This window comes from Diceros bicornis, chromosome 18 (genome assembly GCF_020826845.1).
Source record: "Diceros bicornis minor isolate mBicDic1 chromosome 18, mDicBic1.mat.cur, whole genome shotgun sequence".
NCBI classification, from domain to species: domain Eukaryota; kingdom Metazoa; phylum Chordata; class Mammalia; order Perissodactyla; family Rhinocerotidae; genus Diceros; species Diceros bicornis.
The window spans coordinates 42,063,262-42,090,435 of NC_080757.1; the positions used below are offsets into that span (position 1 = coordinate 42,063,262).

At 42.6% G+C, this 27,174-nt stretch overlaps 1 protein-coding gene across 6 annotated transcripts; it reads left to right on the plus strand.

Annotated features, from left to right (window-relative positions):
• The first annotated feature begins 133 nt into the window (after nt 1–133).
• Nucleotides 134–26,982, plus strand: NBR1 (NBR1 autophagy cargo receptor). 6 transcript variants are annotated; one of them, XM_058561065.1, is made up of 22 exons: nt 134–523; nt 4,351–4,461; nt 7,213–7,275; nt 8,076–8,094; nt 8,918–8,940; nt 12,373–12,567; nt 13,208–13,285; nt 13,775–13,989; nt 14,464–14,631; nt 14,918–15,127; nt 15,641–15,800; nt 15,895–16,185; nt 16,879–17,028; nt 17,527–17,602; nt 18,133–18,243; nt 18,497–18,661; nt 18,886–18,963; nt 19,862–20,282; nt 21,051–21,142; nt 21,828–21,885; nt 22,835–22,943; nt 25,225–26,982. In XM_058561065.1, exons 2-22 carry the CDS (start codon nt 4,360–4,362, stop codon nt 25,396–25,398), a joined length of 2,958 nt encoding a protein of 985 aa, XP_058417048.1. In that variant the 5' UTR covers nt 134–523; nt 4,351–4,359; the 3' UTR covers nt 25,399–26,982. The 6 variants fall into 6 exon arrangements, with proteins under 6 accessions (XP_058417048.1, XP_058417047.1, XP_058417051.1 ...); XM_058561064.1 differs by having other exon boundaries at nt 135–540; XM_058561062.1 differs by lacking the exon at nt 134–523 and adding an exon at nt 615–892.
• Nucleotides 26,983–27,174: the final 192 nt, after the last annotated feature.

Consider the following 27,174-nt stretch of genomic DNA (forward strand, 5'->3'; position numbering starts at 1 on the left):
AGAAAGAGACGGAAGAGAAAGAATTCTCCCCGAGTTTTCTATTAGGCGCCCGCCCGCTTCACCTCTACGTTTCCAGTTACGACTTATTACGTCACAGTGAATGCTGGACTAGGGTCGGAATCGGTACCAGAGGCCAGGATATGAGCGCAAGATAGTGCCTAAAACAGCCGCAAGAAGAGGCCCGTTCCCTCACCTTTTCCGCCGCAATGGAAGTCTCTAGTTTAGGTAAATAAAAGGATTGTGAGAAAAAAACTACGATTTCCAGCATGCATTGCGGATCGAAAGGCCTTCGCCATAGTGTTCCTTGGAAACTGTAGTCTTATGGAGAGGAGCTCCCGACACCGGAAGCGGGCACGATTCTCACGGCAACCCAGTTGATAGACTGAGGAACTCCGCGCGCTTATGCACATCGACAGATATGGATTGGAGTGTAATGTTTTCGCATCTTGAGAGCGGAGAATAGGCTAAAGAACTTACAAGTCCTAGAAAGACTACAATTCCCATCCAGCCCCGCGAGTCTCGGGCAAGTAGTCCTCTAAGGTCAGCGACCTGAGGGAACGCAGTGGCCACTGAATTTACCTAGGAAGGGGAAGGCGGGCGGCCCACGGCTGCGCACTCGTGGTTCCGCCCCTCTGCCCTAGTGTTTGTTATTGTTGTGCGGTTCAGGCAGCTCTTGTCCCGCCCCTTCCAAGGCAGGCTCGACCAATCAATGGGTGGTGGTTTTGAGGGACAAGTGGTAAGAGCCAGTCATCTTGTCGAAAACTCAGAAACAGGGGACTAGGCCCTGACTCTATCCGCCATGTTAGATTCACCCCGCGGGGATAGCAGTAGAGCTGGCGGCGAACGGTCCTTGCGCTGGCCTCCGGCGGCGCCCCCCGGGGGCGGGAAGCTGGTAAGGAAGCAGCTGCGCTTACCTGGGGGTGGGGTCACGTCGCGCTGAGAGGGCTTGGGGAAGTTCAAGGGAGGGATCCTGCAAAGAAGAGGGGAGATTTTTCCGTGTATGGTGGCAGCCGATCTTTTCAGTGACCGGATGAGAGAGCCGTTCGTGTTCTGAGGGGCCGAGGGGGCGGATACCGCGGGAGGGATGGAGGGTCCGTGGCTCAGAACGCCTGGCTTCTGCTAATGGAAGGCCGAAACTCCCCAGCGCAAAGAGGGCCTAGGCAAAGAAAAGGAAAGCGAGTCCTCCGGGGATGGTGACACTGTCCTGGGGACATGGAGTGTTAGGAAACGATAACTGGAAGACTAGGATGAAGTCTGCTAGAGAAAAAAAAGATGACACTACCTACACAGCCTCCTCACGCCATCCCCCTCCGCTTTTTGAGAACCTCTTAGGGAAGTCGTCTTGGTCGGGACCTCTGGTATTGGAAAGGCACCGTTTTTACTTTTTTGTCCGACAACTAGCTTTCACATTCACGTTGTAACGTCTGGATAGCCTGTACAGGCCTCTGGTGGAGACAGTAATCAAAGCTCAGGTTCCCGGACCAGCTTTATTAAAGGGACTGTTGATATCCTGAAAAAGTCGACATAGAGGAAAAGCTGACTTGTGTTAAGCAAAGATGAGTAATAGCATGTACTTAGAATAGTTCCAGTTATGAAAGCTGAAGGCCTAGGCTCCAGTTGCTTGACTTTACTGGCTTGAAACCCACAGGGACAGTTGGCGCTAACCATAACTTTGGCATTTCCGCAAGTTCAAGATTAATGCTCTTGCTGAAAGAATTTTCACATATAAACCAAACAAATAGGCAGTTCTTTATGGAGACCTGGATATGGTCCAGCTAAACTAGAATCCCCCACTTCCTGTTTTCTCCTCATCAGCAGACCAGCTGGATGAGCTAGAATATTTGAACTAATTTCCAATTGTGTAATTTGAGAAAAGAAGATTAGTTTTCTTCTGGACTCTCAAAAGTGTGGAAGTGTCTTTCTCAGAAGTTGAAAAGTGAGAATGTGTTTCAGAATATCCACTTATGGCAAACTGACTCAGTCACTTCATTTCCCTGATTTTTTACCCAAGATTCTGGGAAGTGGACAGTAAGTAATTCTGTCCAAATTTTCAAGACCCCAAGAATTGCATTCCAAGTGAATGAATACTTGATGTCAGCAGGATTGGTGCTAGAAACTGGTATTCTTTGGTGGTGAACTTGGCTCTAGGTGGAAAAAATGAGAAGATAATTGTCTTTGGATTTAAAAAAGTCTCTGATCCTCAGAGAGTTCAAGGTCCTTTTTAATGACAATCTCAGTTACAGTGTTTCACAGGGCAGTGCATTATACTGAGGAAAACAGGACTGCTTTAGGTTCTAAAAACTGATTTATTGTAATAATTTTTATATATGAGTAATGTTTTTAAAGAACTTGCACACATTCTTATTTGATCCTTATGATAGCATTGTGATGTAGGCAAGGCAGAGATATTAGACCTGTCTTACAGATTAAGAAACGGAAGCTCAGAGGTTACATGACTTGCTCACAGTTAGATGCTAGTAGTGTGCCAGAGCTGTGTCTGGAACCCAACTCTTCTCAGCCCTTGTGCTCCTTCCCCCCATTACACTGTAAACTCCTGGGATTTAATTTTATTCACCTCCTGTCTCCTGTGCCTGAGAGCAGAGCAGAATCTGGCTCTTTGTAGATGCTTACTAAAGATTTGTTGATGAATATATTTAAAAGCTGACGTTTTTCATTACAACTTATATTTAGATTTAAACAAACTATTTTTTCATAAAGTCTGAAAAAGAAACCAACTTAACCCATTGGTAAACAAAATCTTTAATTAAAAACAACTTAACTGGGGGCTGGCCTGGTGGCCGAATGGTTAAAGTTCCGTGCGCTGTGCTCAGTGACCTGGGTTTGTGGGCTCAGATCCCAAGCTTGGACCTACTCCACTCGTGAGCCATGCTGTGGAGGCATCCTGCATGCAAAACAGAGGAAGATTGGTACAGATGTTAGCTCAGGGCGAATCTTCCTCACAAAAAATAAAAAAACAAAAAACAAAAAACAACAACCCAACTAACCAGAGTAGACATTCAGTTAAGGAATTGTTAACTTCTCAGGCATGATAATGGTATCATGGTTATGTTTTTAAAAATTCATATCTTTTGGGGCCGGCCCCATGGCTTAGCGGTTAAGTGCGTGTGCTCCGCTACTGGTGGCCGGGTTGGGATCCTGGGCGCGCACCGACGCACCGCTTCTCCAGCCATGCTGAGACCGCGTCCCACATACAGCAACTAGAAGGATGTGCAACTGTGACATACAACTATCTACTGGGGGCTTTGGGGAGAAAAAGGGAAAAAAAGGAGGAGGATTGGCGATAGATCTTAGCTCAGGGCCGGTCTTCCTCAGCAAAAAGAGGATTGGCATGGATGTTAGCTCAGGGCTGATCTTCCTCACACACACACACAAAAAAAGTAGTTAAAAAAAAAATTCATATCTTTTAAAGGTACACGCTCAATTTTATGGATGCAGTGATGGCCGTCTGTCAAAATAATCCAGTAGGGAAAGAGTATTGCTGTAGCAGGATTAGTCCTGAGTTGATGTTAATTATGGAAGATAGCTGATGGGTCCGTCCATAGGAGTTCATTATATATTAATCTTTCTTAATGTCTCTTCTTTTGTATAGGTTTAAATTTTCCCATAATAATTTTTTTTAATTAGATTACCATGGTTTAACTAAAACATGAGTTGACTACAGTCAATCCATATTGGGGGGGATTGAGGGGATACAGGGGTATAGATGAAATGAGGGTACCCTTGAGTTGATTGTTCTAGTTAGATGTTCATTACTCTCCACTTTTTTTGGAGAAATTCTCCATAAAAGAAAAAGACTACAAAAAAACCCACATAAATTTGGATGAAGGGTGTTGAATGCTACCTCTGTGTAGTTTCTTGGCTAGTGTTTCCACCTGTAAATTGTTAGAATTGATCTAATAGAGAACCTGGGTTGCTCAATTTAGGAAAAGGCTGCTTTTCTCAGAAAAATGTAGACTGTCCCTGAAGGCCTAATCTGTCTTGTTCATCTTGGTGTCCTGCTACTAGCAGATATTCAGTAAGTATCTGATTAACTAATCATTATAAAGTTCCATAAAATCCTAAAGGATTTTACAAATGTTAGAAGATTTCTGTGAGTGTGGCCAAAATTTACATTCTCTCAGCAAACATTAACAGTGAGATTTGTTTTAAAGTACCCACTAGATTATAAATAGCAGAAGAGCAGGGACATTGTCTTCTCATTCATTGCTGTGTCCTCCTAGCCTAACCCTTATTAGGTCCTCACAAGTATTTGTTGAATGAATGTTTATGCAATTTATAGAAGCCCTTCTAATGTGTTTTCTCTCTCTTCATTCATCCTCTCAACTCTAGCCCCACAGCATGGAACCACAGGTTACTCTAAATGTGACTTTTAAAAATGAGCCTCAAAGCTTTCTGGTTTCTGATCCAGAAAATACAACTTGGGCTGATGTCGAAGCTATGGTGAGTGTTACTTTTTGTTTCTCCATCCTTTAAGCCTAGATGTTTTTTCCAACGGTAATTATTTTTCAATGATGTTGTTTCCTAGCAGTAAAGTCTGTCATATTTACCATTTCTGGGCCTTCTGGAAAATTATTTTTGAGAGGGGGTTCAATATTCATATAGGAGATGTGCTCTGGTAAAGGGAACAAACAAATTCCTTTTTAAGAGTTTAGAAAAGAAAAGTGGAGTTATTTTTTTAAGTGAGATAGGACTTAGAAAACCTGTTAATTTTAGAAACAGTCTGAGGAATGATTTGGTGTGGGCCCCACCCTAACCAGGCCCCAGAGGAATGTCCTTTTGCCTGAGAGCAGGTATGTTACTGTGGTTTGTGAACCACTAGGCATATAACTTGTGTTTTGCAAGAGCTGACTGATTGCTTTTATTGCTAGGTCAGAGGTTGAGTATCTCAGAGTTGGATAAAAACTCCCACAGGTGCTTAGACAACAGCTCACCTATTCCTTTTTTTGTTGTTAATGCTTTTCCTTCTCTGGTTTGCCCTTTGTACTCTTCTGGTTTTGTTTGGTTTGCAGTAGTGAATGTTTTACTTCCTCTGTAACTGTTTATCTAATGAAACCCTTTGGTAGAAACCTACTTTTACCTGGTTGATAAAAACCTACTTCCATCTGATCATGTGTTATGGTAACTAAACAGGAAAAGAAATGGCAAGAGACCTCGAAAGATGATCTGATCTTGTCCTCTGTCTTCCAGCAAATATTTCTTCATACTGTCCTAGACAGATGGTTATCCAGCAAGTTGGATCTTGTTTGTCGAATGATCTGAAAAATCAAACACAGTTATCTTTCTTTTCCTAGTGGTTAAATAAGCTGACAGCTTGCCTTTTTTCTTTATTGTAAATTTTTAATTTTAAAAGTGTAATACATGCCCGTTATAAGAAGTGTAATACATGCCCGTTATAAGAAGTGAAACAATCCAAAAGTATATAAAGAAAATGTTAATATCCCTCTACTCCCCCCTCCCTCCATCCACTATTCCCACCTCTTTGGGGTAACCAATGTTAACAGCCCCGTATGTACTTACCCACATTTTTCCTGTTCATACGGATATCATACTAGCGTCATACTATAAACATTATTCTGCAGCTTGCTTTTTTTACCCAACAGTATATTATAGATGTAATTCTCAATGAATAGGTAAGGATCCAAGCTCATTCTTTTTTTTTTTTAATATTTATTTATTTTATTTATTTATTTTTTGTGAGGAAGATCAGCCCTGAGCTAAGATCCGTGCTAATCCTCCTCTTTTTGCTGAGGAAGACCGGCTCTGAGCAAACATCTATTGCCAATCCTCCTCCTTTTTTTTTCCCCCCCCAAAGCCCCAGTAGATAGTTGTATGTCATAGTTGCACATCCGTCTAGTTGCTGTATGTGGGACGCGGCCTCAGCATGGCCGGGGAGGCAGTGTGTCGGTGCGTGCCAGGGATCCGAACCTGGGCCGCCAGCAGCGGAGCACGCACACTTAACTGCTAAGCCACAGGGCCGGCCCTCAAGCTCATTCCTTTTAAAGCTATAGATTGTCTACAGTATTATTGGTATTGATGTACTGTAATTTAACCATCTGCTATTAAAAGATTGTTTCTGGGTTTTTTTTAATTGAGATATAATTGACAGGACATTATATTAGTTTCAGGTGTACAACATAATGATTCTATATTTGTATATGTTGCGAAATGGTCACCACAATAAGTCTAGTTAACATCCATCACTACGTAGTTACAAATTTTTTTTTCTCGTGGTGAAAACTTGTAAGATCTACTCTCTTAGCAACTTTCAAATATACAGTACAGTATTATTAACTATAGTTACCATGCTGTACATTACATACCTAGGACTTACTTATTTATAACTGGAAGTTTGTACCTTTTGACCACCTTCACCCATTTCACCCACCTTCTACCCCTGCCTCTGGCAACCATCAATGTGTTCTCTGTATCCTGAGTTCATTGTTTGTTTGTTTTTAAGATTCGACCTGTAAGTCAGATCGTACAGTATTTGTCTTTCTCTGTCTGACTTACTACATTTCACTTAACATATTGCCCTCAAGGTCAAAAAGGTTTTTTTACCACTGTAAAACTACAAGAGATATCTCTTTGTATATATAACTTATGATGCAGTGTTCTATAGATAAAGTTTCTCAAAGAGAGATTAATGAGTCACAAGGCATGTAATTTTAAATTTTAGTGGATACTGCCAGGTGCTTTGCAGAACAGTGGTAGCACCTCACAGAAATATATGACAGTGCCCTGAATTTTTACAACATTGGATGTTATGGGTTTAAAATTTTTTGCCATTCTGTTCAGATGACATCTCATTGTTTTAATTTGCATTGTTCTGCCTACCATTAAGGTTAAACATCGTTTCATATATTTGTTGGACATATCTGATTCTTCATCTATGAAATTTCTGTACATTTTTGCCCACTTTTACCTGGGTTGTTAACCTTATGATTAGCAGTTTTACAGATGCTCTTTTTGTATTGCAGATATTAACCCTTCACCTGTTATGAGTTGCAAATATTTTTCCCAGTCTATTGTTTGTCTTTTGACTTTGTTTATGGTGGGACTTTTTTTACCATATAAAATGATTGATTTTTATGTAATGAAATATGCCCATCCTTTCTTTTATGACTTCTGGGTTTCTTTTACAAGCTGCCTTTTTGATATCTTGATCATATAATATGTACATTTCATTTGCAGGTAAAAGTTTTATTTGATCTGAACACTATTCAAATAAAATACCTGGATGAGGAAAATGAAGAGGTAAAGTATGTTATGGTACCCATGGCCAGATATCTTATTTCTCAAGAGTGATGTGGGGCTCCAAAAATTCAGAAGTGTTTATCTCATTTGTGTAGTGGTTTAAATGTATTTGATAATTACATGTTCTAAGCCAACTTGTGGCATCTGAGATGGAGTTGAGAAATACAGAAGTAACATTGAAGAAGAAAATCTGAGAGAGAACTTTTATTTTTATTTTTTATTTTTTTAATAATTTTATTTATTTATTTTTTTCCCCCAACTATCTTTTGCCCAGTAGATAGTTGTATGTCATAGCTGCACATCCTTCTAGTTGCTCTATGTGGGACGCGGCCTCAGCATGGCCGGAGAAGCGGTGCGTCAGTGCGCGCCCGGGATCTGAACCGGGGTCGCCAGCAGCAGAGCGCGCGCACTTAACTGCTAAGCCACAGGCCGGCCCTGAGAGATAACGTTTAAAACTATATAGTGATCGTTAGTTCAAATATATCACAAGCTGCCATTTATTTATAATAATAAAAATAATAATCACAAACCTTTATTGGGTGGTTACAATGTGTCAGACTAACAACAATGCTATGTATTATGTACATTATCATCTCTCTTTTACCCATGAAGAAACCAAGGCACAGAGAGGTTAAGTAACTTGCCCAAAGGCACAAAAGCTTAGTAGTAGTAGTGTAGGGGTTCAGTCCATACCCTCTGGCTCCAGAGCCCTTGCATCTATCTATCCTGTGAGGCTGGTCATAGTAAATGCTCAATTGATGAGACGTTTATAATTCACTGTTGCTTTTTTCCTTTTACAGGTATCCATCAACAGTCAAGGTGAGTCCTGAGAGAACCTAGTCAGCTTTATTTAAAAGTCTTAATCTGTTCATGGGCCTATGCATTTCCATTTACACTCAACTGTTGTTGCGATATTCATTTTAGAATGGAATTTGGTATACAAATAAATTGACGTTGCACTCACTCATCCATGGACATTAGTTACAGAGCAGATTTTTATTTTATAGCAGTTTTTTGTATGTAGGTTAGTGCCTTTTGTTGGACCTTAAGGACAACTTTAGTGGGAGGTTCTCTTATGTTTAAGATGCGAATCTTCTGAAAATATGCCTCCCCGTTCAACACATAACTTGTTCTCCTGGTGCTTGCATTTGTCGCTGACCTGTTATGTATGTTAATGTCAACTTACAAACAAGTGGTATTCCAGGAGCTTATTTATAAGATGGGTGGTTGTTCAGAGCTCAGAGTGCATTTTCACACAGGAACAATGTTATATTTGAAGGTTAGGTTCCCAAGCTAGCCCCCAAAAGCTTATTTTAACCAGCCGAAATGATGGTATTAAGACTCTTCGTGAACCTCCCTTGAGTCCTGAGCTTCACTAAGCCTACTGTGAGGGAGCTGGGTTGAGGTTTTGTAACTAGAAGTCTCCAATAGCAGAGAGAGAGGGATTTAAGCAGGAGAATTAATCTGCAAGTAGCTTCTATTTGCAGTGGGAAGAGAAGGGATTTTGTCAGCAAAAAGGCAGTAGCTGTTCATGTATAAGGATTGTGAGCTAAGAATTCTTAAAAGTAAGGATTGGCTGTACTTAATAGAATCTTTTGGGCTGGTGAAGAAATATGACAGTGTGTATTTTTTGTCCTTTTAGGAGAGTATGAAGAAGCACTTAAGGTAACAGTTATTTCATCTTATTTTTAAATAATTTTTAAAATATTTATTTCCTGGGACTGGCCCAGTCGCACACCCCACTTTGGGGGCCTGGGGTTCACGGGTTCGGATCCTGGGCACGCACCAATGCACCGCTTGTCAAGCCATGCTGTGGCAGCGTCCCATATAAAGTGGAGGAAGATGGGCACAGATGTTAGCCCAGGGCCGGTCTTCCTCAGCCAAAAGAGGAGGATTGGCTACAGATGTTAGCTCAGGGCTAATCTTCCACACACACACACACAGACACGTTTAAAATGCTACTGAAGAACACAAAGAGTTGAATAAATAAAAAGTATAATCTATAAAAAAAAATTGGGCCAGCCCCGTGGCTTAGCGGTTAAGTGTGCACGCTCCGCTGCTGGGGGCCCAGGTTCGGATCCTGGGTGCACACCGACGCACCGCTTCTCTGGTCATGCTGAGGCCGCGTCCCACATACAGCAACTAGAAGGATGTGCAACTATGACATACAACTCTCTACTGGGGCTTTGGGGGAAAAATAAATAAATAAATAAATAAAATAAAAATTTATTTCCTAAAACTTGAACCTGAATTCCATTAGCCATGGGGAAAAACTAATGAATAGAAACACAGAAAAACCTATTTTTAGGGAGACTTATGACAAGTTGGGCATACATACCACTCAGTAAAAGGCAACTCCTTTTTTTTTTTTTTCTCGCTGAGGAAGATTTGCCCTGAGCTAACATCTGTGCCAGTCTTCCTCTCCTATATATGGGGTGCCACTGCCACAGCATGGCTGGTGAGTGGAGTATGTCTGCACCCAGGATCTGAACCCACGAACCTGGGACGCCGCAGTGGAGCACGCGGAACTTTAACCGCTTAGCCACGGGGCCGGGCCCAAGGCAGCTCCTAATATAAAGGTTCTTTCCAGTTATTGTCCCATCTCATTGCTGGTCTTGGTGCCACCATCCTAGCATTTAAAAATAGAACTTTCTGGAATGATGCTTTCTGGTTCAATTTTTCATCTCCTTCCTTCACCTTATTCCCTTATGGAATGTTACAGTGTAATGTGGGAGAATTTTAAGTATAAACCATCCAGTTACAAACCATCTTTCGTTTGTTGGTGATGAATTAGAGCATCCTTGAAGTCACTTCCTTAAGGTGTGCCAAGCTGTCCTTTCGTTACCACCTTTGTAATTAAGGCTTTTCTTTAAAGTTTGACTATCCTTTATGAACTAATCCCAGACTAAGCTATTTTCCATAATCAATTTTTGGTCTAGGGAAGGAAAGGCAAGATTTTTTTAAATCAGGAGCTGGATTTACCATTTTTGGTTTCTGATCAAAACTGCTATTTGGGGTGCCACTTGTTTCAACAGGTTAGCCAATGTCATCTTGGTTTTTGCTCAGAAATCCTTATTTACTAGCTAGTCTCTTGTTTTGGACATTCAGGCCCTTTCCTGGTTTCTCTTAGTTGAGATGCCCTTCTCTGTAAATAATTCCTCATGCTTCATGATTTCCCTCTACTCCAATTTTCACGTGGTCTTCCTGTTTCCTCTTTGCTTTTATGCTGTTCTAACGTGTTGTTCCCCACACCCCTTCACTCTTGTCCAACTCTTCCTGGCTTTTCTCTTTCCCTATTCTCAGAAGCTACAGTAATTTCACCAAAACAGTCTTCTAAGTTAGATCTTCAAAACTCGTCTACCTTTCCCACAGCCTCTATTAGTTTACCTATTCAGTCAGAAATCTCGGACCTCAGGAGTCTAGAGTTTCTATAAGCCTGTCTTTCCCTAGGAAGCAAGGCTTTTTGTACATTTTTTTTATATAGTACTATATAATACTTAAGATTCCATGTTTATACATTTCAACACATTTTACTGTAGTCATTTCATGAGCAATGTTTTCCACAGACTCTACTAAACATTTTATGAAAAGCTTTTTGGTTTGTGGTCTAGAATTGGCAATAGGGATTGGCAAACTATAGCCAGTGGACTGGCCATATATTTTTATAAATAAAGTTTTATTGGAACACAGCCACACCCATTCATCACGTATTGTCTGTGGCTGTTTTTGTGCTACAACAGCAGAGTTGAGTAGTTAGGACAGAAACTGTATGGTCTGCAAGCCTAAAATATTTATTATGTGACCCTTTAGGAAAGTTTGCTGGAGGCCGGCCCCGTGGCATAGTAGCTAAGTTCAGCCAGCTCCGTTTTGGCGGCCTGGGTTTGGAACCCCAGGCGTAGATGTACACCACTCGTCAGCCGTGCCGTGGTGGTGACCCACATCCAAAATAGAGGAAGATTGGTACAGATAGATGTTAGCTCAGGGCTGATCTTCCTCAAGCAAAAGAAGAGGAGGATTGGCGACAGATGTTAGCTCAGGGCAAATCTTTCCCAGGAAAAAAATAAAGTTTGCTGATCCTTAATCTAAAATAATAGCTTTCAGACTTTTTGGCCATAGAATGCTATTTTTAAATGGAATTTTAAGAAGTCTAATGTGTAAAAATAGATGAAAGAACAGTTCTCATCACTGGGTGACAAGTTGGGGGAGCTAGAATCCCATGACTTGATCCTTCATCTCTGCTTGGACACTGGAGTACCTTCATAGAACCTCAAACGCCCCTTGAAGTAGAGTTTCCAAAATAAAATTTTTAAGAAGATGCTCTTCAAAAAGAAGTGACTACTTAGGAGGCATGCTTTCCAAAATACCATTCTTAGTAGGAAAGTAAACGCTTAAGTATAGGACATAGCTTTATGTTTCTCCAGTTATAGTAGTCCAGGATTGACTTTTTTTTTTTTTTTTTTTGGTGAGGAAGATCAGCCCTGAGCTAACATCCATGCTAATCCTCCTCTTTTTGCTGAGGAAGATTGGCTCTGAGCTAACATCTATTGCCAGTCCTCCTCCTTTTTCTCCCCAAAGCCCCAGTAGATAGTTGTATGTCTCAGTTGCACATCCTTCTAGTTGCTGTATGTGGGACACGGCCTCAGCATGGCCGGAGAAACGGTGTGTCAGTGTGCGCCTGGGATCCGAACCCGGGCCACCAGTAGCGGAGCTCGCGCACTTAACCTCTAAGCCACGGGGCCGACCCCAGGATTGACTTTTTTGAAAAGTTGAAATTAGAATACATAAGTGGAGTCCTACATAAAAAGTAGTTAAACAGAAAAGTGGTAATCCAGTTAATGAAAACATCTCACCTAATAGAGTGCTACACTAAAAACCTACTTTGGTGTTTTTAATGAAACCAGTCCTAGGTTAATGTTCTTGGCAAAGAAACAGCAGGTTGAGTATTAACGTAGTATATGTCATTTGATTTAATAAAACATAAATTCTGATATTTTCCAGCGTAATTCACCATACCTCTTCTGTTTAGGTGTCTTTGAAATTTCATTTGGGAAAGGAGAATCACACAGTATGTTTTTATTTCATAACGTGTGCTCTCAGATGGCAGTTAAGCAGGGGAACCAACTGCAGATGCAAGTCCATGAAGCCTGTGGTGTTGGTGATGAAGCCTCCCCCCGAGTTGTGGCAAAACAACGACCAGGTGTGAGGGCAGGGAAGAAGCCACTTGCACATTATTCTTCACTGGTACGAGTCTTGGGATCAGACATGAAGACCCCGGAGGAGCCTGCAGCACAGGTATGAAGGGAATGGACCTGTCTCCACAGTTTTTCTAACCTTATGTCTCATCGTCTCTGGTCTAAGATATGAGTATTCATCAAAGATTTGGGAGCTATCGTCTGGCTTTTTGAAACTGGTAACTGTGGTTACTTCTGGAGAGGGGGCAAATAGGGTGACGTAGAGACTTTGTTTTCCTTTTATACTCCTCGTACTCTTTTTTTTTTTAGCATATATTATTTGACAAAAGAAACCTCAAAATAATACATTTCAGGAAAATTATTTTATTTTATTTATTTTTTTTTTTGTGAGGAAGATCAACCCTGAGCTAACATCCGTGCTAATCCTCCTCTTTTTGCTGAGGAAGACCAGCTCTGAGCTGACGTCTATTGCCAATCCTCCTCCTTTTTTTTTTTCTCCCCAAAGCCCCAGTAGATAGTTGTATGTCATAGTTGGACATCCTTCTAGTTGCCGTATGTGGGACGCGGCCTCAGCATGGCTGGAGAAGTGGTGCGTTGGTGCGCGGCCAGGATCCGAACCTGGGCCGCCAGTAGCGGAGCACGTGCACTTAACCACTAAGCCACGGGGCCAGCCCAGGAAAATTATTTTAAATAGAAAAAAAAAAGGTAACCTCCAAGATCTTGGTTGTATTTTCTTGCAGCAGTTTCCACTTGCTCCATGTGATGCAGACCCGCCTCAAGACAAGCCCCCAGACTGGTTCACCAGCTACCTGGAGACAGTGAGTATTCTCTCTGGCTTGGTTGTAGCAGCAGTATTGGCACAGGTGGAACGTGGAAGAAACAGAAAGCTGAACACAGATGCCGCTGTCTCTGGTGCGGGTGAATGAAGGGGGTAGCTAATAATTTCCAAATTAGAGCAGTTCCAGTCAAAAAAGCTCCTAACTTTTGCAATGATGTACCAGAAAAAGAGGGAGTTTAATTCTAAGGATGTAAGGGAAAGGGACAAATCTCTATGCTTGAGAAGGAAGAAGTTAGAAATTTACTCATCAAAAGGATTTCTTGGTATTTTCTTTGAACCAGTTTAGCTGTGGAAGGAATAGAGCTTCTTTTGCTATGTTTCTGTCCATTTGTTCAGTAGCTGTTAGCTGTTTATTATGTTCTTGTGTTATACAAGAAACAGTGAGGTTTCAGCTCTATTTGATATCTTCATGCTTTTTCCAGTAGTGGAGCTGAGGTTTGTTTTTCCCATCTTCTCCTCTGTATTCTAGTTCAGAGAGCAAGTGGTTAAAGAAACAGTTGAAAAGCTTGAACAGAAATTACATGAGAAGCTTGTCCTCCAGAACCCATCCTTGAGTTCCTGTCCCTCAGAAGTCTCGATGCCTACTTCAGAGGAAACAGTGTTTTTGCCAGAAAGCCAGTTCAACTGGCATATTGCTTGTAGCAACTGCCAAAGGAGGCTCGTTGGTGTGCGCTACCAGTGCAGGTAAGCAGTAACTTGGGAATAAATAGCTGTTAGTAGACCTGGGAGCAGACCTTCTTGGCATTCTGGGTAGGTAAAGGCAAATTGGGGGTACTCTGTCTCTGAGCATCAGACTTAGCAGCTCTATAACCACAAGAAAAAATAACTGTTTGAAGGATAACGATTCAGATTGTTGTGTTCATATATACATTTAAATTAACAGAGCCAGACAAAATTATGTTTCCTAAAATAAAATTATAGATCACCAAGGATTGTCTCCCTTTTGTTCCAAATGCTTTCATATCTTGCTTTCTCCCCTGTTGTCCTTTGAAGTAGGTATAGGTTAAGTGTTATTATCCTCATTTTAGTAATTAGACATGGCATGGTCAGGTGACGTGCCCAGGTTACCACCTAGCTGGTAGTAGAGCAAATATGGAAGCCTGGTTTCATATCTCCCTACCTCAGGTATTCCTCACTGTGCCATTCTTTTCCCCACAGCGTATGCCCATCCTACAATATCTGTGAAGATTGTGAATCGGGGCCATATGCCCATGACTCCAACCATGTCCTGCTGAAGTTGCGGAGACCTGTTGTGGGTTCCTCTGAACCGTTCTGTCACTCAAGGTTCTCTACTCCTCGTCTTCCTGCTGCTCTAGAACAAGCCAGGTAAAACCACATGTTAATGGGATGCTTGTTCTCTGGTTGGCTTCTTGGTTCTGGTGACAGGGTATGAATCGCAAAACTACAAATAGTCTCCTTAGTTCTGCTCCTTTCCAAGTTGATGTGCAATGATGGGGACAGTAACACAAAGCTAATGAAATGGAAATGAGAACTATAGAAAGAAGTTAAGAAACTAAACTAGAAGCTGACACTGATGGAGACAACAAGTAACTCAAAATAGCTTCAAGATTTGTTTGTGAGGCTTGTTTTTTAAGACTTTGTTATCTTACAGGCTCCAGAAACAGGTTGACAAGAACTTTCTTAAAGCAGAAAAGCAAAGGTTGCGAGCTGAGAAGAAACAACGTAAAGCAGAGGTCAAGGAACTTAAAAAGCAGCTTAAACTCCATAGGAAGATTCATCTGTGGAATTCGATCCATGGACTCCAGAGCCCCAAGTCTCCTTTGGGTCGACCCGAGAGCCTGCTGCAGTCTAACACTCTGATGTAAGCCCAGAGCCAGGGTGGGATCCAAGCCCTCTAAAACTGGAACTTCAGCCAACTTCTGTCTTATTTTTGACAGCCAACAAATAACACCCAAACCCTTAAAACTTCCCCTTCTCTGATCCTAGTGTTCTTAAAGGGGTTTTGGTAGTTATTCTTGACACTTGCTTTGTTGCCTTCTTCAGAAAGATAGAAACCGGTCAAGTTCAGAACTGGGTGGTGTGAGCTCTTTTCACTGCAGGCAGTCTGGATTTGAAGCAAAAGAAGCCAATGTTTTAAGAGCCTAACTTTCAAGTTGTTTTATTTATGGACCCTTTTAGTTATCCTCCCTAGTGGCTTTTTCGCTCGGGAGTTCTCTGTCCTCTGTTTTTTGAGAATGTTTATTAGTGTTATTTTTAAGGCAGATGCATTAGTACATTCTCAAGAGTCCTGGTCAGCCACTCGAACCACAGTGTTGGATATTCAGAAGCCATCACACCCAACAGCAAGTGACTAAGTATCTGAATTTCTGTTCAGGCTCCCTTTGCAGCCCTGTGCCCCAGTTATGCCAACCTTCAGTGCAGCATTTGTGGATGAGAATTTGCCTGATGGGACTCACCTTCAGCCAGGAACCAAGTTTATCAAACACTGGAGGATGAAAAATACAGGAAATGTAAAGTGGAGTGCAGACACAAAGGTATTGTTTCCCACAGAATGTGAAGATGAAGTGATTTGAAGTGGCAGGGTGCTCAGCTGACAAGCTTTCTTTCTCTTGTCACTGTTCTTTTCAGCTCAAGTTCATGTGGGGAAACCTGACTTTGGCTTCTACAGAAAAGAAGGATGTTTTGGTTCCCTGCCTAAAGGCCGGCCATGTGGGAGTTGTGTCTGTGGAGTTCATTGCCCCAGCCTTGGAGGGAACATACACTTCCCACTGGCGTCTTTCTCACAAAGGCCAGCAGTTTGGCCCGCGGGTCTGGTGCAGCATCATAGTGGATCCTTTCCCCTCCGCAGAGAGCCCTGATAACATTGAAAAGGGTACGATCAGCTCAAGCAAAGCTGATGACCTCACCTGCCAGCAAGAGGTAAGCATTGGAAGGGGTGACTGAAACTAAGCCCACTCACAGCTGGTCATTCTTCCAGAAATCTGGAGAGGCTTACTTCTTCCTCTCCCCCCAACACACTGATATGCTGATATTGGGCCTAGTCCTCAGGCTGGTTTGTGTGTCCTTAGCATCTTGGTGTAGGCGTCTCTAAATGCTTTTGTATCTCTCTGTGATGATGCCTGGCTAGCCTCTTTGCTGCACGAGAGAAAGCAGGGCGGCCTAGCCTGGCCTGTGGAACTGCTGGACTGATGGCTTTGCTCCTTAACATTCACGTCTCTGGAATATCCCTTGTGTGTTCCCTAAATACTAATGAAGTCTTGCCCTGGTTGTTACTTGGTGCACGGTTTCTTTGGGCAACTTCCCTGTATTAGATACTTTTTTAGAGTGTTTACTGCTTAAATCTCCTTACCCAATGTTAATGTCCTGGCTTTAACTGTTATTACTATAATTGATCTAAGTTGTTGTCATTAGAGGAAGCTAGGTGAAGGGGGTAATGGGAACTCTATGTACTATTTTTGCAATTTTTCTATAAGTCTAAAATTATATCAAAATCAAAAGTTTTAAAATATGTAGAGGTGCAGCAGTGTTTTTGTTTTATGGCAGGCAGTTGTCAGCTTGCCTTTTGAGTTCTGTTGAGGGCCTAAAATTTGTTGCGATGGTTTGTCTCTATAGGAAGCTTTGCTTCTGGCTAAAGAAGAAATTCAACTTGGTGAAGCAGCTGAGCAGATGGAAGGGACAGAAACGTGTATCCCACAGAAGACAAAAAATGTTGCCAGTGAGAGGGAGCTCTACATCCCATCTGTGGACCTTCTGACTGCCCAGGTGGAAAATTGAGTAGTTTGTGAGGCAGGGGACAGAGAACATTGGGAAAAGAGTCTTACCTTATTGAAGAGAAGGTGGTATAGCCATCAGTGGTGCCCAGAAAGTTAGAGAAATGCCCGCTTTGAACTGGTTAGATGCGTTGAATGGCCAGGAGATCATCTGTGGAAGCAAGTTTCTAAACTAAATGTTTCCTCATTGAATTGGGAACTCAATCTCGTGCTTCCCCACAACTTCCCTATAGTTGCCTCTTCATTTCTGCTATCTGGTTCACCGTCACCCCCACTGCGTTTTCTCTTTTTCCTGACATTTGCTTATTTGAATGTCTAGTTCCCATTTAACTCTTCTTGTCTTCATTTGACTGGGGTGAGCCCTGAATTTGAACAGAGTTGAATCTAGGGTGATGTGGAACTTAATGGCCTGCAAGTCCCAGCAACATAAAACATGGCTCCAGCGTGCACTGTAAGTAGCCTAACATTGCCTTTTTTTTTTTTTTTCCAGGACCTGCTGTCCTTTGAGCTGTTGGATATAAACATTGTCCAAGAGTTGGAGAGAGTGCCCCACAACACTCCTGTGGGTAAGAATGTCACTCAGTCCACCTTGTTTATTTTATTAACAGGCACAAAAGTACTGCGGCCTAGACTCGGGTAGTTAGGATTTTATTCTGAGGAGATGGATGGCAAGGATTTCTCCCACAATGTGATAGTAAAACTGCACCCATGGGTCCATTTTCCCTCTTCTCCCTGTTGTCTGTCAGAGGCAACAATACAAGTTCGTGCAAGGCTTCCTCACCGTAAAAGGACCCTCTTCTTCATTTTTCTCTAGACGTGTCTGTCCCTTTGTTCCTTTACATTCATGGTTCTGTGTCTGCCATGGCCTTCCAGGCCAAACAACTGTTTATGATCCTTCCTCTGTTGATTGATCTGTCCAAGATACTTGTGCACCTGATGGTCTGGAAAACTTCTTTACAACAGGCCTTGAAACACACCTGGGTTTGTTTTAGCCCTCTAGGAGGCAAGAAGCCTGTGAGCTGTTGCTTCTGGACACTGACTATTGATGATGGGGTGCTTTTTCTTGGTTGATTGTTCTTCTGTCTTCATTCTCCAGATATGACTCCCTGCATGTCTCCTCTGCCACATGACAGTCCTTTAATAGAGAAGCCAGGCTTGGGGCAGATACAGGAAGAGAGTGAAGGGCCGAGATTTAAAGCACTTCCTGGTAAGGGGTTAAATATTTGTGAAGTATTTGCGTCCTCCCCTTCCATACCACACCCTGGTTTTACGCATACCCTCTACTAACCTTACCTTAGCGCGTCAATGGGTTTTCTGTACCATCTCGTTTTTTGAAGTTTCCTCACCTTCACAGGGTACAGATAGCAGCTATTCTTGGCATAGTATCAGCATGGTACACAACTGGAGAAAGCTCCTCAGCACTTTAAACACTAAGTGCAGACAAGGTTGGTGTCTTTCAGATTCCACAGCATCAGTGAAGAGGAGGGCTGAGAACATTGCTTCAGTGGAGGAAGCAGAAGATGACCTGAGTGGGACCCAGTTCGTGTGTGAGACTGTAATCCGATCGCTTACCTTGGATGCTGCCCCGGATCACAACCCACCTTGCAGACAGAAGTCCCTGCACAGTGAGTGTCCCTGCATTCCCCTACCCAGCAGGGTGCGCCTGAATTGTGATGGCCAGGTCTGAATACGTGGAAGTGCTCGTCTTCCCTCAGAGTGGAGGGTGGGTGACCTTTGTTAGACTTCGGATCGTGCTTGTTTCTTTAGACTCTGCGTATTCTACCTGACCGTTTTAATTATAGCATCAGGAGCAGAGCAGCCACCGTAACTCATTTCTGCATTTTCTCAGGGGCGGAATTACAGCTGCACGCCACAGAGGAACAGCAGCCAGTGGTGCTGCCTGGATTCTGCAGTAAGGAGTCTTCATGTAAGTTAACAGAGGTCCTCAGTAGAGACCCCCATTGGCAGCTGAGTTGTCTCCTTTCTCCAAGGGCAGCAGTCCAGGAAATGGTGGGCAGAAGCAGGAGTTCCAGACTAAGTTTCATAAGGTTGAATTATGCTGTGATGAATTCCTTTATAACGGAAATTTCTGGGTATTAGATAGGTAGAACTAATACCATGTATTTCAAGAACTGTCCAAAAATTTAATTTCTAGTGCATCAAAATAATATAGGAAAAGCTCTTGTATTTATTATAATGAAATTTGACCTATTTAAATATGATTTGTCTCACTTTTGTTTCAAATATACACATATATATTTTTCACATTTGTGCACAAATGCATAACAAAGTCTGGAAGGACTTACACCAAAATGTTCACAGTAGTTATGTCTGATAGGTTTATATTTCCACCCCCCCATCCATGTTTTGCCAATTTTCTGCCATGACTACACGTTACTTTGCAAAGAAGAGGAAGAAAGTAGCATGCAGTCCTGCAGTACTCACCACCTAACATTTTCTCTTTTTGCAGCTCTGTTAGCTAGTATGTCAGTTTTGATTTGAACCCTATCTCAGGATATTAACCATCATGTGAAGAGGAAAAGGGACAGGGCCTCCTTGTTTTAAGATTATCGTGCTGCTCAGGAGCCTGGATGTTTCTGCCTACTTGTTTGTGTGCGCTTAGGTTCTATCCAGCTTTGCATGGGCTTCAAGAGACTTAGAATATGGCCATGACTGTGGGTCCAGCGGCAGCCCTTCCCTGTGGTTTGTCCCTCTCCTCTGGCTTTCATAATTGTAGCTCATGACTCATAAGGCTTTACCAAGTAAGGGTAGTACCAGGGGCTGCTTTTAGCTTATACCTTAAAATTGGTTGCTTCATCCTTTAGTGAAATTTGCCTCACCTGAAGAGGGACCACTTGGAGATGAGAGGGAGGAGATTGTCCATATCGCTGAGGAAGAAGCTGTCGTGGAGGAAGAGGAGGATGAGCTCAAAGATGAAGTTCAGAGTCAGTCGTCTGCTTCTTCAGAGGATTACATCATCATCCTGCCTGAGTGCTTTGACACCAGCCGCCCGCTGGGGGACTCCATGTACAGCTCTGCGCTTTCACAGCCAGGCGTGGAGCGAGGGGCTGAAGGCGAGCCTGGGGTTGAGGCTAGGCAGGAACCACGCCAGGTTGGGGAGAGACCCCCTGGAGGGGAGAACCAGCTGCCGGGGCAGAGCATCAGTGCCATCCTCGTGACCTCACAGACTCTGGACACAGTGCCCCTGACCCCAGAGGTGGTGGGGCCTCCACCACAGCTGCCCAGGTACCATCCACATTCCCCTTAGCTGGGCTGTTTTTCAGAAGTAGAATAAAGAGAAGAATCAACTTGATCTCAAAACCTATTTTCTTGTCAGCAGAGGAAGAGACTATTTCCCATGGTAAAGTCTGAATTTAGATGAATAAAAGTTGAACTTCCCGGTATTTATGGATTCTGGATTTAAAGAAATACTTGTTTTAGTTAACCTTAATTATCTGAGTATAATATGTCTACCTAAGTTTTTATCGTTGAGAGCCAGTTTTTAAACACAAACATCCCTGGACCCTCCCTCCCTGTTTTGTTGATTCATGGGCAAAGTCAGCAAAAACTCATTCTCTTATTAACCCAAAGTAGAATTAGGAAGTTTAATCCATTATGGGAAAAAATATACTATAAAACCAGATGGAAATTATTTTTGCTTTTCTACTGGATCTGTCTGTGTCATCGCTCTCTCATAGTATGGGAAATAGTGGAGCCTTGACTATACTTTAAGCTGTTCTCCCAGGGAGCGAGACATTTCCCTTCATCAGCACCACCTGACATGGGGGCAAGTGACCAGACTGAAGCCAGTCTTTCCAGCTTGACTGTGGCTGAAAAGGAAAACCAGAAGTAGAATGAGCCCTTCTCACCTGATCCCTAAATTCAGACATGTGATCTGGATCAGAAATGTGAAGACTGTAGAGAAATTGACATTGCCTTGCTGTGTTTACTGTTTCTCTACTGTTACCATAGGTTCCTTTGAGACTTACTTTCAACGTTGTGTCTTTCTGAAAGGAGCCCTCCTTATGGACAGCATCATGGTTCCCCAGGAGTGGATTTGCCGGTTACCATACCAGAAGTTTCTTCAGTCCCTGATCAGATCAGAGGTAACAACCAGCCTGAGCTTCATCTCTTTTTCTATGCTCCTTTCTAATGGAAACCAGGTATAAATAGGCACTCTATCTTTGTGATTCTTGGCAGTTTTTATAAACTTGCCCTTTCACTCTGTCTGTGCTCCACTCTCATGCTCTTTTTGCTATTCTCTAGCTTAGTATTTATTAAATGAGACCTCATAGAGGTTGGCATTGTGCTGTAGTGGGTAGAACACTGGCTTTGGAGCCAGCCCAGTCTGGGTTCCAGCTCCAGCTCCACCTTTCCTCACTGTGTGAGCTTGCACTGGTTCAGCAGGTTTCTAACACCTGTAGCTCTGTTTCCTTATCTGCAAAACAAGGAGAATAGCACCTTGAATTTGTGAGTAAACCATCAAAGTCACTTCCCACTCTTCCTCAAAAAACAAAACCTAAAAGTACTTAAGAACTAATCAGTGTGATGGGATTATAGAATTAATTTTTGTGATTCAATAAACAGTCACCTTGCATTGCATTCTGGACAGTTTTTCCTTGTCACTTACTTAAGCAACCTGCAAAATTTCCCAAATATTAAAAAAAAAAAAAAGACTTTAAACAATGTGATCAGATTGCCACTTGCCTCAAAAATAGCCTTGCTGTGAGAGTTAGGAAACTCTAGGTGCTTACGGATGCTGCATCTAACCTATAGCTCTTTTGCTTTTAGAGCCCAGAGGCTCGTCAGGACTTGTAAACAGCAGGCAGAAGAGCTGTGACCACTCAAGGTAACTGGACCTTGTCTAGCCTCTTCAGAAGCAGATGGATATCCTAGTATTGCTTCTGCTTAAATGAGCCTCTCAGAGCGTGTGCCACTTCAGAGAGCAGCAGAGAGCCATCATTCCTTCTTGTTCTTATTTCTCCTAAAGCTTGTGAGCAACACTGAGGGCTAAAGTTGATGTTGAAGAGTGTTCACATTCCATAGACCAGAAAGAAGTGCCCTCAAATTCAGCTCACCCTTTGTACCAGGGGAGAAGGCAGGAAGGTCAAGCCCACCAAGTGCATCTTGGTAACTTTTTCTTAAACACATCTGCCTCTCTGCTCCCACTCATCTCAGAGCAGTGTCAAGGTGGGCTTCCTCCTACAGTGTCCAGAAAAGCACATTTCCTTTGGGAGGTGTTTTCCTCTGAGATGATTATGGAGCAGATAGACTGCCAATACCCCACTGTGCCTTTGACCACATTAATTTTCAGCTGGGACTGAAAGTTGGCATGCTAACCAGAGTGGAGTGTTATCTGCAGTGCCTATATGTTGTGGCAGTAGAGCTGGGCCTTACATCAAACCAAGATTTATAACTATAAAACTGATATGAAAACAATCGCATTCTCTTTTTTTTATATATATATAATTTTATTTATTTATTTATTTACTTTCCCCCAAAGCCCCAGTAGATAGTTGTATGTCATAGCTGCACATCCTTCTAGTTGCTGTATGTGGGACACGGCCTCAGCATGGTCGGAGAAGCGATGCGTCGGTGCGCGCCCAGGATCCGAACCCGGGCCGCCAGCAGCGGAGCACATGCACTTAACCGCTAAGCCACGGGGCCAGCCCAACATTCTCTTTTTATATCTGATTTTTTTCTCAAGGAAATCTCATTTTCTTTCACAGATTAGATTATCTTGTAGGAAAATAATGGTTTATGTTTCTTTAGGGAGATAATTAGGTTTTCCTCCACAGGTACCACCACCATGGGAACAGCATTGCCGGAGGACTGGTGAAGGGGGCTTTGTCTGTTGCTGCCTCTGCATACAAGGCCTTGTTTGCCGGGCCACCAGTCACCGCACAGGTCAGTGTATGTCTTATTTTCCTGAACCAAATCCAAGTCACCGATGAAAACTATGGCATCTGTCTAGGTTGGAGAGTAGCATGGCATTGTAGAAAGCATGAGCTCTAGGTTTAGTCTTTGGTTAACACACAGCTCTGCCACTCTCTAGCTGTATGACTTTGGCCAAATTCCTTAAGGGAGGAAAGGGAAAGACCTAATGTTTGTTGAGGACCTACTGTGTGTGGGGAGCCCTTCCAGGTGCCGGCGCTACAAGATGAATAAGACACCAGTTCCTGCTCAAAGACGTGGGAAACAAGCAAGGTAAACAGACGTTTACAGTGCAGTGTAAGAAACTGTGCCGGTGTTCTCAGACAGGTGGAACCCCTCAGCCTGGGTGTTGGCTGTGGGTGGGACCAGGGAAGGATTCCTTGTAGATGATGCCTGAACTGAGTCCTAACGGACAAAACAAGTGTCCACCAGGAAGAAGGGATAGGAAGCATTGTAGACAGAGAGTAGCCATTAAAAAGACTTGGAAATGCAAGCCTGGAAGGTGAATTTGGGCTGAGAAGAATAAGAAGAGAAAAGACCAACTGTGTAGGTGGGGTGGTGTGTTAAGTGGTTTGGATTTTATTTTATGGCTCGTGGGAGGAGCCATTGAAGAGTTCTAGGGAAGTAATTAACATGATCAGATTTGTTCTTAGTAAAATAACTCCACTATAGTGTGGAGGCTGATAGAGCCAGTAAAGAAATCCTTTTGAGAATCCATATATAGATAGGAAAGAAAGTTAGAAGAGAAATAAAGAGAGAGAAATAGTAGACCTTGGGGACCATGGTTAAGTGGCTAGAAACAAGTCAAGGATAAATCCCAGGTTTCTTGCTCAGGCAATTGATAGTACCATTCATTAAGAGAGGCTACAGGAAGGAGGATATATTTGGGCAGGAGGTCAGTTTGGGATAGTGTTGAATTTGAGGCTCATCCAGGTAAAGTTATCCAGAGTGCAGTTGGATATGTACATGTGGCTCACACGGGAGAGATGTGGCCTGGAGATAAAGTCACTTCTATACAGGTTAGAGCAAGAGCCATGTGATTGGATGAGATTTTCCAGAAAGGAATGGGTAAAGCAAGAAGCAGCCTTGAAAGATCATGGAAAGAAGGAGAGCTTTGCCAAAAAGACTGAGAACTAGGTGGAATGAGGGGAGAGTTCTGTGCTGGAGCTTAAGGAAGGGACTTTTAATGAGGAGGGCATGGCCAAGTGTCAGATGTGGCAGAGAAGTGTGAACGGGTCGAGAGGACTTTGAGAGTGCAAGTATGCCTCACTTTGAAGCAGCCGGACTACAGAGAAAATAGGATACGTAAGGCAGAGGGAGACATCTGTAAAGGTGGGTGAGCCAGTAGCGAAGGAGGTTAACAATCAAGATGAGAGAGGATAATTCATCGAAAAACATTTCTGAGGTGGTAAGAGGTAATGAGATACGAAGCAAAGTACATGTGGAAGGATTCACCTAGAAAGGAAGATAGATATTTATTCTGAAATAAAAGGGAAGAAGGGAACAGTGGAATTAGGTATAGAGGGAAATACTAGAGATTGCTCAACACATTTACATACTTTCTCATCTTAATCTCCTCAACAACCCTGCAAAATAGGAGGTATTCTGTATCTCCATTTTCATAAATAAGGGAATTGATACTCAACACAATTGGTAAGTAAACTTAAGAGTTAGGATATTCCGAGGATTTAGGAAGGTTATGTGTTATCCCAGGGCTTGGCACAAAGAGGGACGTAAATCAACGTTAGCTCCTTTTTCCCTGTATCACTTCTATTCTTTAAAAAAAAAAAATGCCAAGGAGGTCGCACAGGATGTAATTTCCCGAGCAGTTTCTTTCCAGTTCCTTTGCACATCTGACTAAATTTCCCATACTATCTTCCCGTAACAGTCTCTTCTCTTGCTTATGCTTGTCCCATCACAATTACCTTTATCTTCAAAGGTTTCCAGAGTATATTTGCTTCTTTTCCTTCGTCTGGCCAAAAATGCTTCCTTCTGAAAGTGCCCTCTGAAGCATTCTCCTCCTAGTTCTAAGGACAGTTCATTAGTTGGCGGTTTTGGGTACGAACACACCTAATCCAAAGCGGAGCCTTCCCAGTCCTTTTACCCCCTCGGAAGACCCATTAGTATCAATACCCTTGGATCTCATTACCTAGTATTTTGAATAACCTGGAAAGATTAGTATGACTTACAAGATAAAAATTTATAAGATAAACAAATTATACAGAAAATTTTCTGCTTTTCTTACTCTACACAGCCAATAGTTTCTGAAGATCAGACAGCAGCCCTGATGGCCCATCTCTTTGAAATGGGATTCTGTGACAGGCAGCTGAACCTAAGGCTGCTGAAGAAACACAATTACAACATCCTGCAGGTGGTGACAGAGCTCCTTCAGGTCAGCAACAACGACTGGTACAGCCACCGCTATTGAGGAGTGACCTTATATTAAATAACTTTGCCTGCTGCCCAGAGATGACATTTATTCTGTTGTTGGGGTGTAGGGTAGAAGCCTTGCTTATTTTTTAATCTGATGAATCTATATAGAGCCCATCATTGAATTATCAAGACAATACCTGCATTACTGTATTTTTTGGAGCAAATCAAAGACCAGAACTTAAACTTTCACTTTAGGTATTGAATGAATATTAGGAAGACAGTTTTTCAATTGATTTGGATGAAACTCTTTTCTCCTTTTTAGTGAGTGCATTGAAGAGTATAACTTAAACCTCTTGTAGAACCATTTTTCTTTCTGCTTGTATTGAAGTTAAGTCTTTTTCTTTGGTTAATGTGGATGTTTTTATGAGGATATCTGTTAATTGTCAGTTTTTAAAAGAAATGAACCTTGGCAGTTGTTTTCAGGAATTATTCTCATAACTTCTCTAACTTACCCCAAGCCTCATAGCTATGTGGTACTGAAATGACACCCAGAGCGTGATAGGAACCTTGTTCCTCTTCTCGTCTCAAGGAGAAAGTCATTTCCCTGCAAGACTTAGTAATGGCACTGGTATTTTTTAGAGACACCATTAATGCATTGAAGAACATCCATCTTCTGGGTCTCTGCACTTCAGTGAAAGGAGGGCGGAGTGTGCTAATTAACCCACCAGCACCTATTGAGCAGTGTCTAGTGTAGTAATTTTGCATACATTTTTCTTTTATTTAAGGGAAAATTTTTCAGTAGGTATTATGGAATATTTTGCTAATTCTATAGAGAAGAAAAAAAAACTCTTCTGTTAAAGGGAAAAGTAAATTGAACAGTTACTTTTTTTTCTTAATGTCGGGGCAAATCTTATTTACAGTAGAGTGGGGGAAATAGAAACATGGGAAGTGAAAGGCAGGCTCCTGTGTTAATCGCAATAAAGGTCAGGGCGGGAAAATGAGTGTGTGAGAGGCCTAGGAAATCCTGATGGCTTCTTGAATGTTTGAAATCTGTTCAAAGGCATCTAGCCCTGGAGAGCATAGAACAGGAAGAAGAGGCTGGTGTTTTGCAAAACTTGGTTGGGGGCAAACTCTGACAAACTTTGGGTTTAACCCCAGGATGACTCCCTTGGGTACAATTGGTGAAGGAAGAGGTAACAAAAAACACTAAAAGATATTATTCATGAAAATGACTTACAGAAAAAGAAGAATGTGACCCCCAGCCAGAAGGGGGAAGGATAGTAAAATAGTATTATTTAACCTGGTTGGTATTTATGATGAATGGTTTTTAATTAATCATTTGCCATAATGATGTTTATTTACAGTATAACTCTTGAATGTTATTAAATGAATAAGCCAGGATTCACACTGTAAGCCAGCCAGGCTGTTCATTATTTAAAACGTTTTTATCGGGGCTTCTGGGTAGAGGCTGAGCGGCGAGTATGTGTAATTAATTGGGTTGATTTCGTGCAGGACGTGTCTCGACCATCTAGGTCGCATTGCAGGGGTCCAGGAGGGCCCTGGGGTCCGGTCGTCGGTCCTATTGTACTTGTACATAACCGCTTAAAGAATGGTGAAATAAAGGTTCTTTGAAACTCGTGCCTGTAATGCCTGGTCCTTGAGGAATCAGCGTCCGGGACCTCGGGTGACCTTTGAAGAGCCAACAACTTCTCTGGCTCCTGGGAGGGAGGGAAGGGGGCGGCCCCCGGCAGGGAGAGAGGGGAGGGGAGGAAAGGGGCGGGTCCCTGCAAGGGAGGGAAGGGTGGGGGCGGGCCCGGAGGACCTGGGGCGG

What these genes read in the sequence shown, in the direction of transcription:
- NBR1 (XM_058561062.1), top strand. Translation starts at nt 800, where the DNA reads ATGTTAGATTCACCCCGCGGGGATAGCAGTAGAGCTGGCGGCGAACGG. An exon ending in TCACCAGCTACCTGGAGACA is followed by an intron (nt 13,286 to 13,774) that starts GTGAGTATTCTC and finishes TCTGTATTCTAG; the next exon opens with TTCAGAGAGCAAGTGGTTAA. An exon ending in CTGCAGTAAGGAGTCTTCAT is followed by an intron (nt 18,964 to 19,861) that starts GTAAGTTAACAG and finishes TTCATCCTTTAG; the next exon opens with TGAAATTTGCCTCACCTGAA.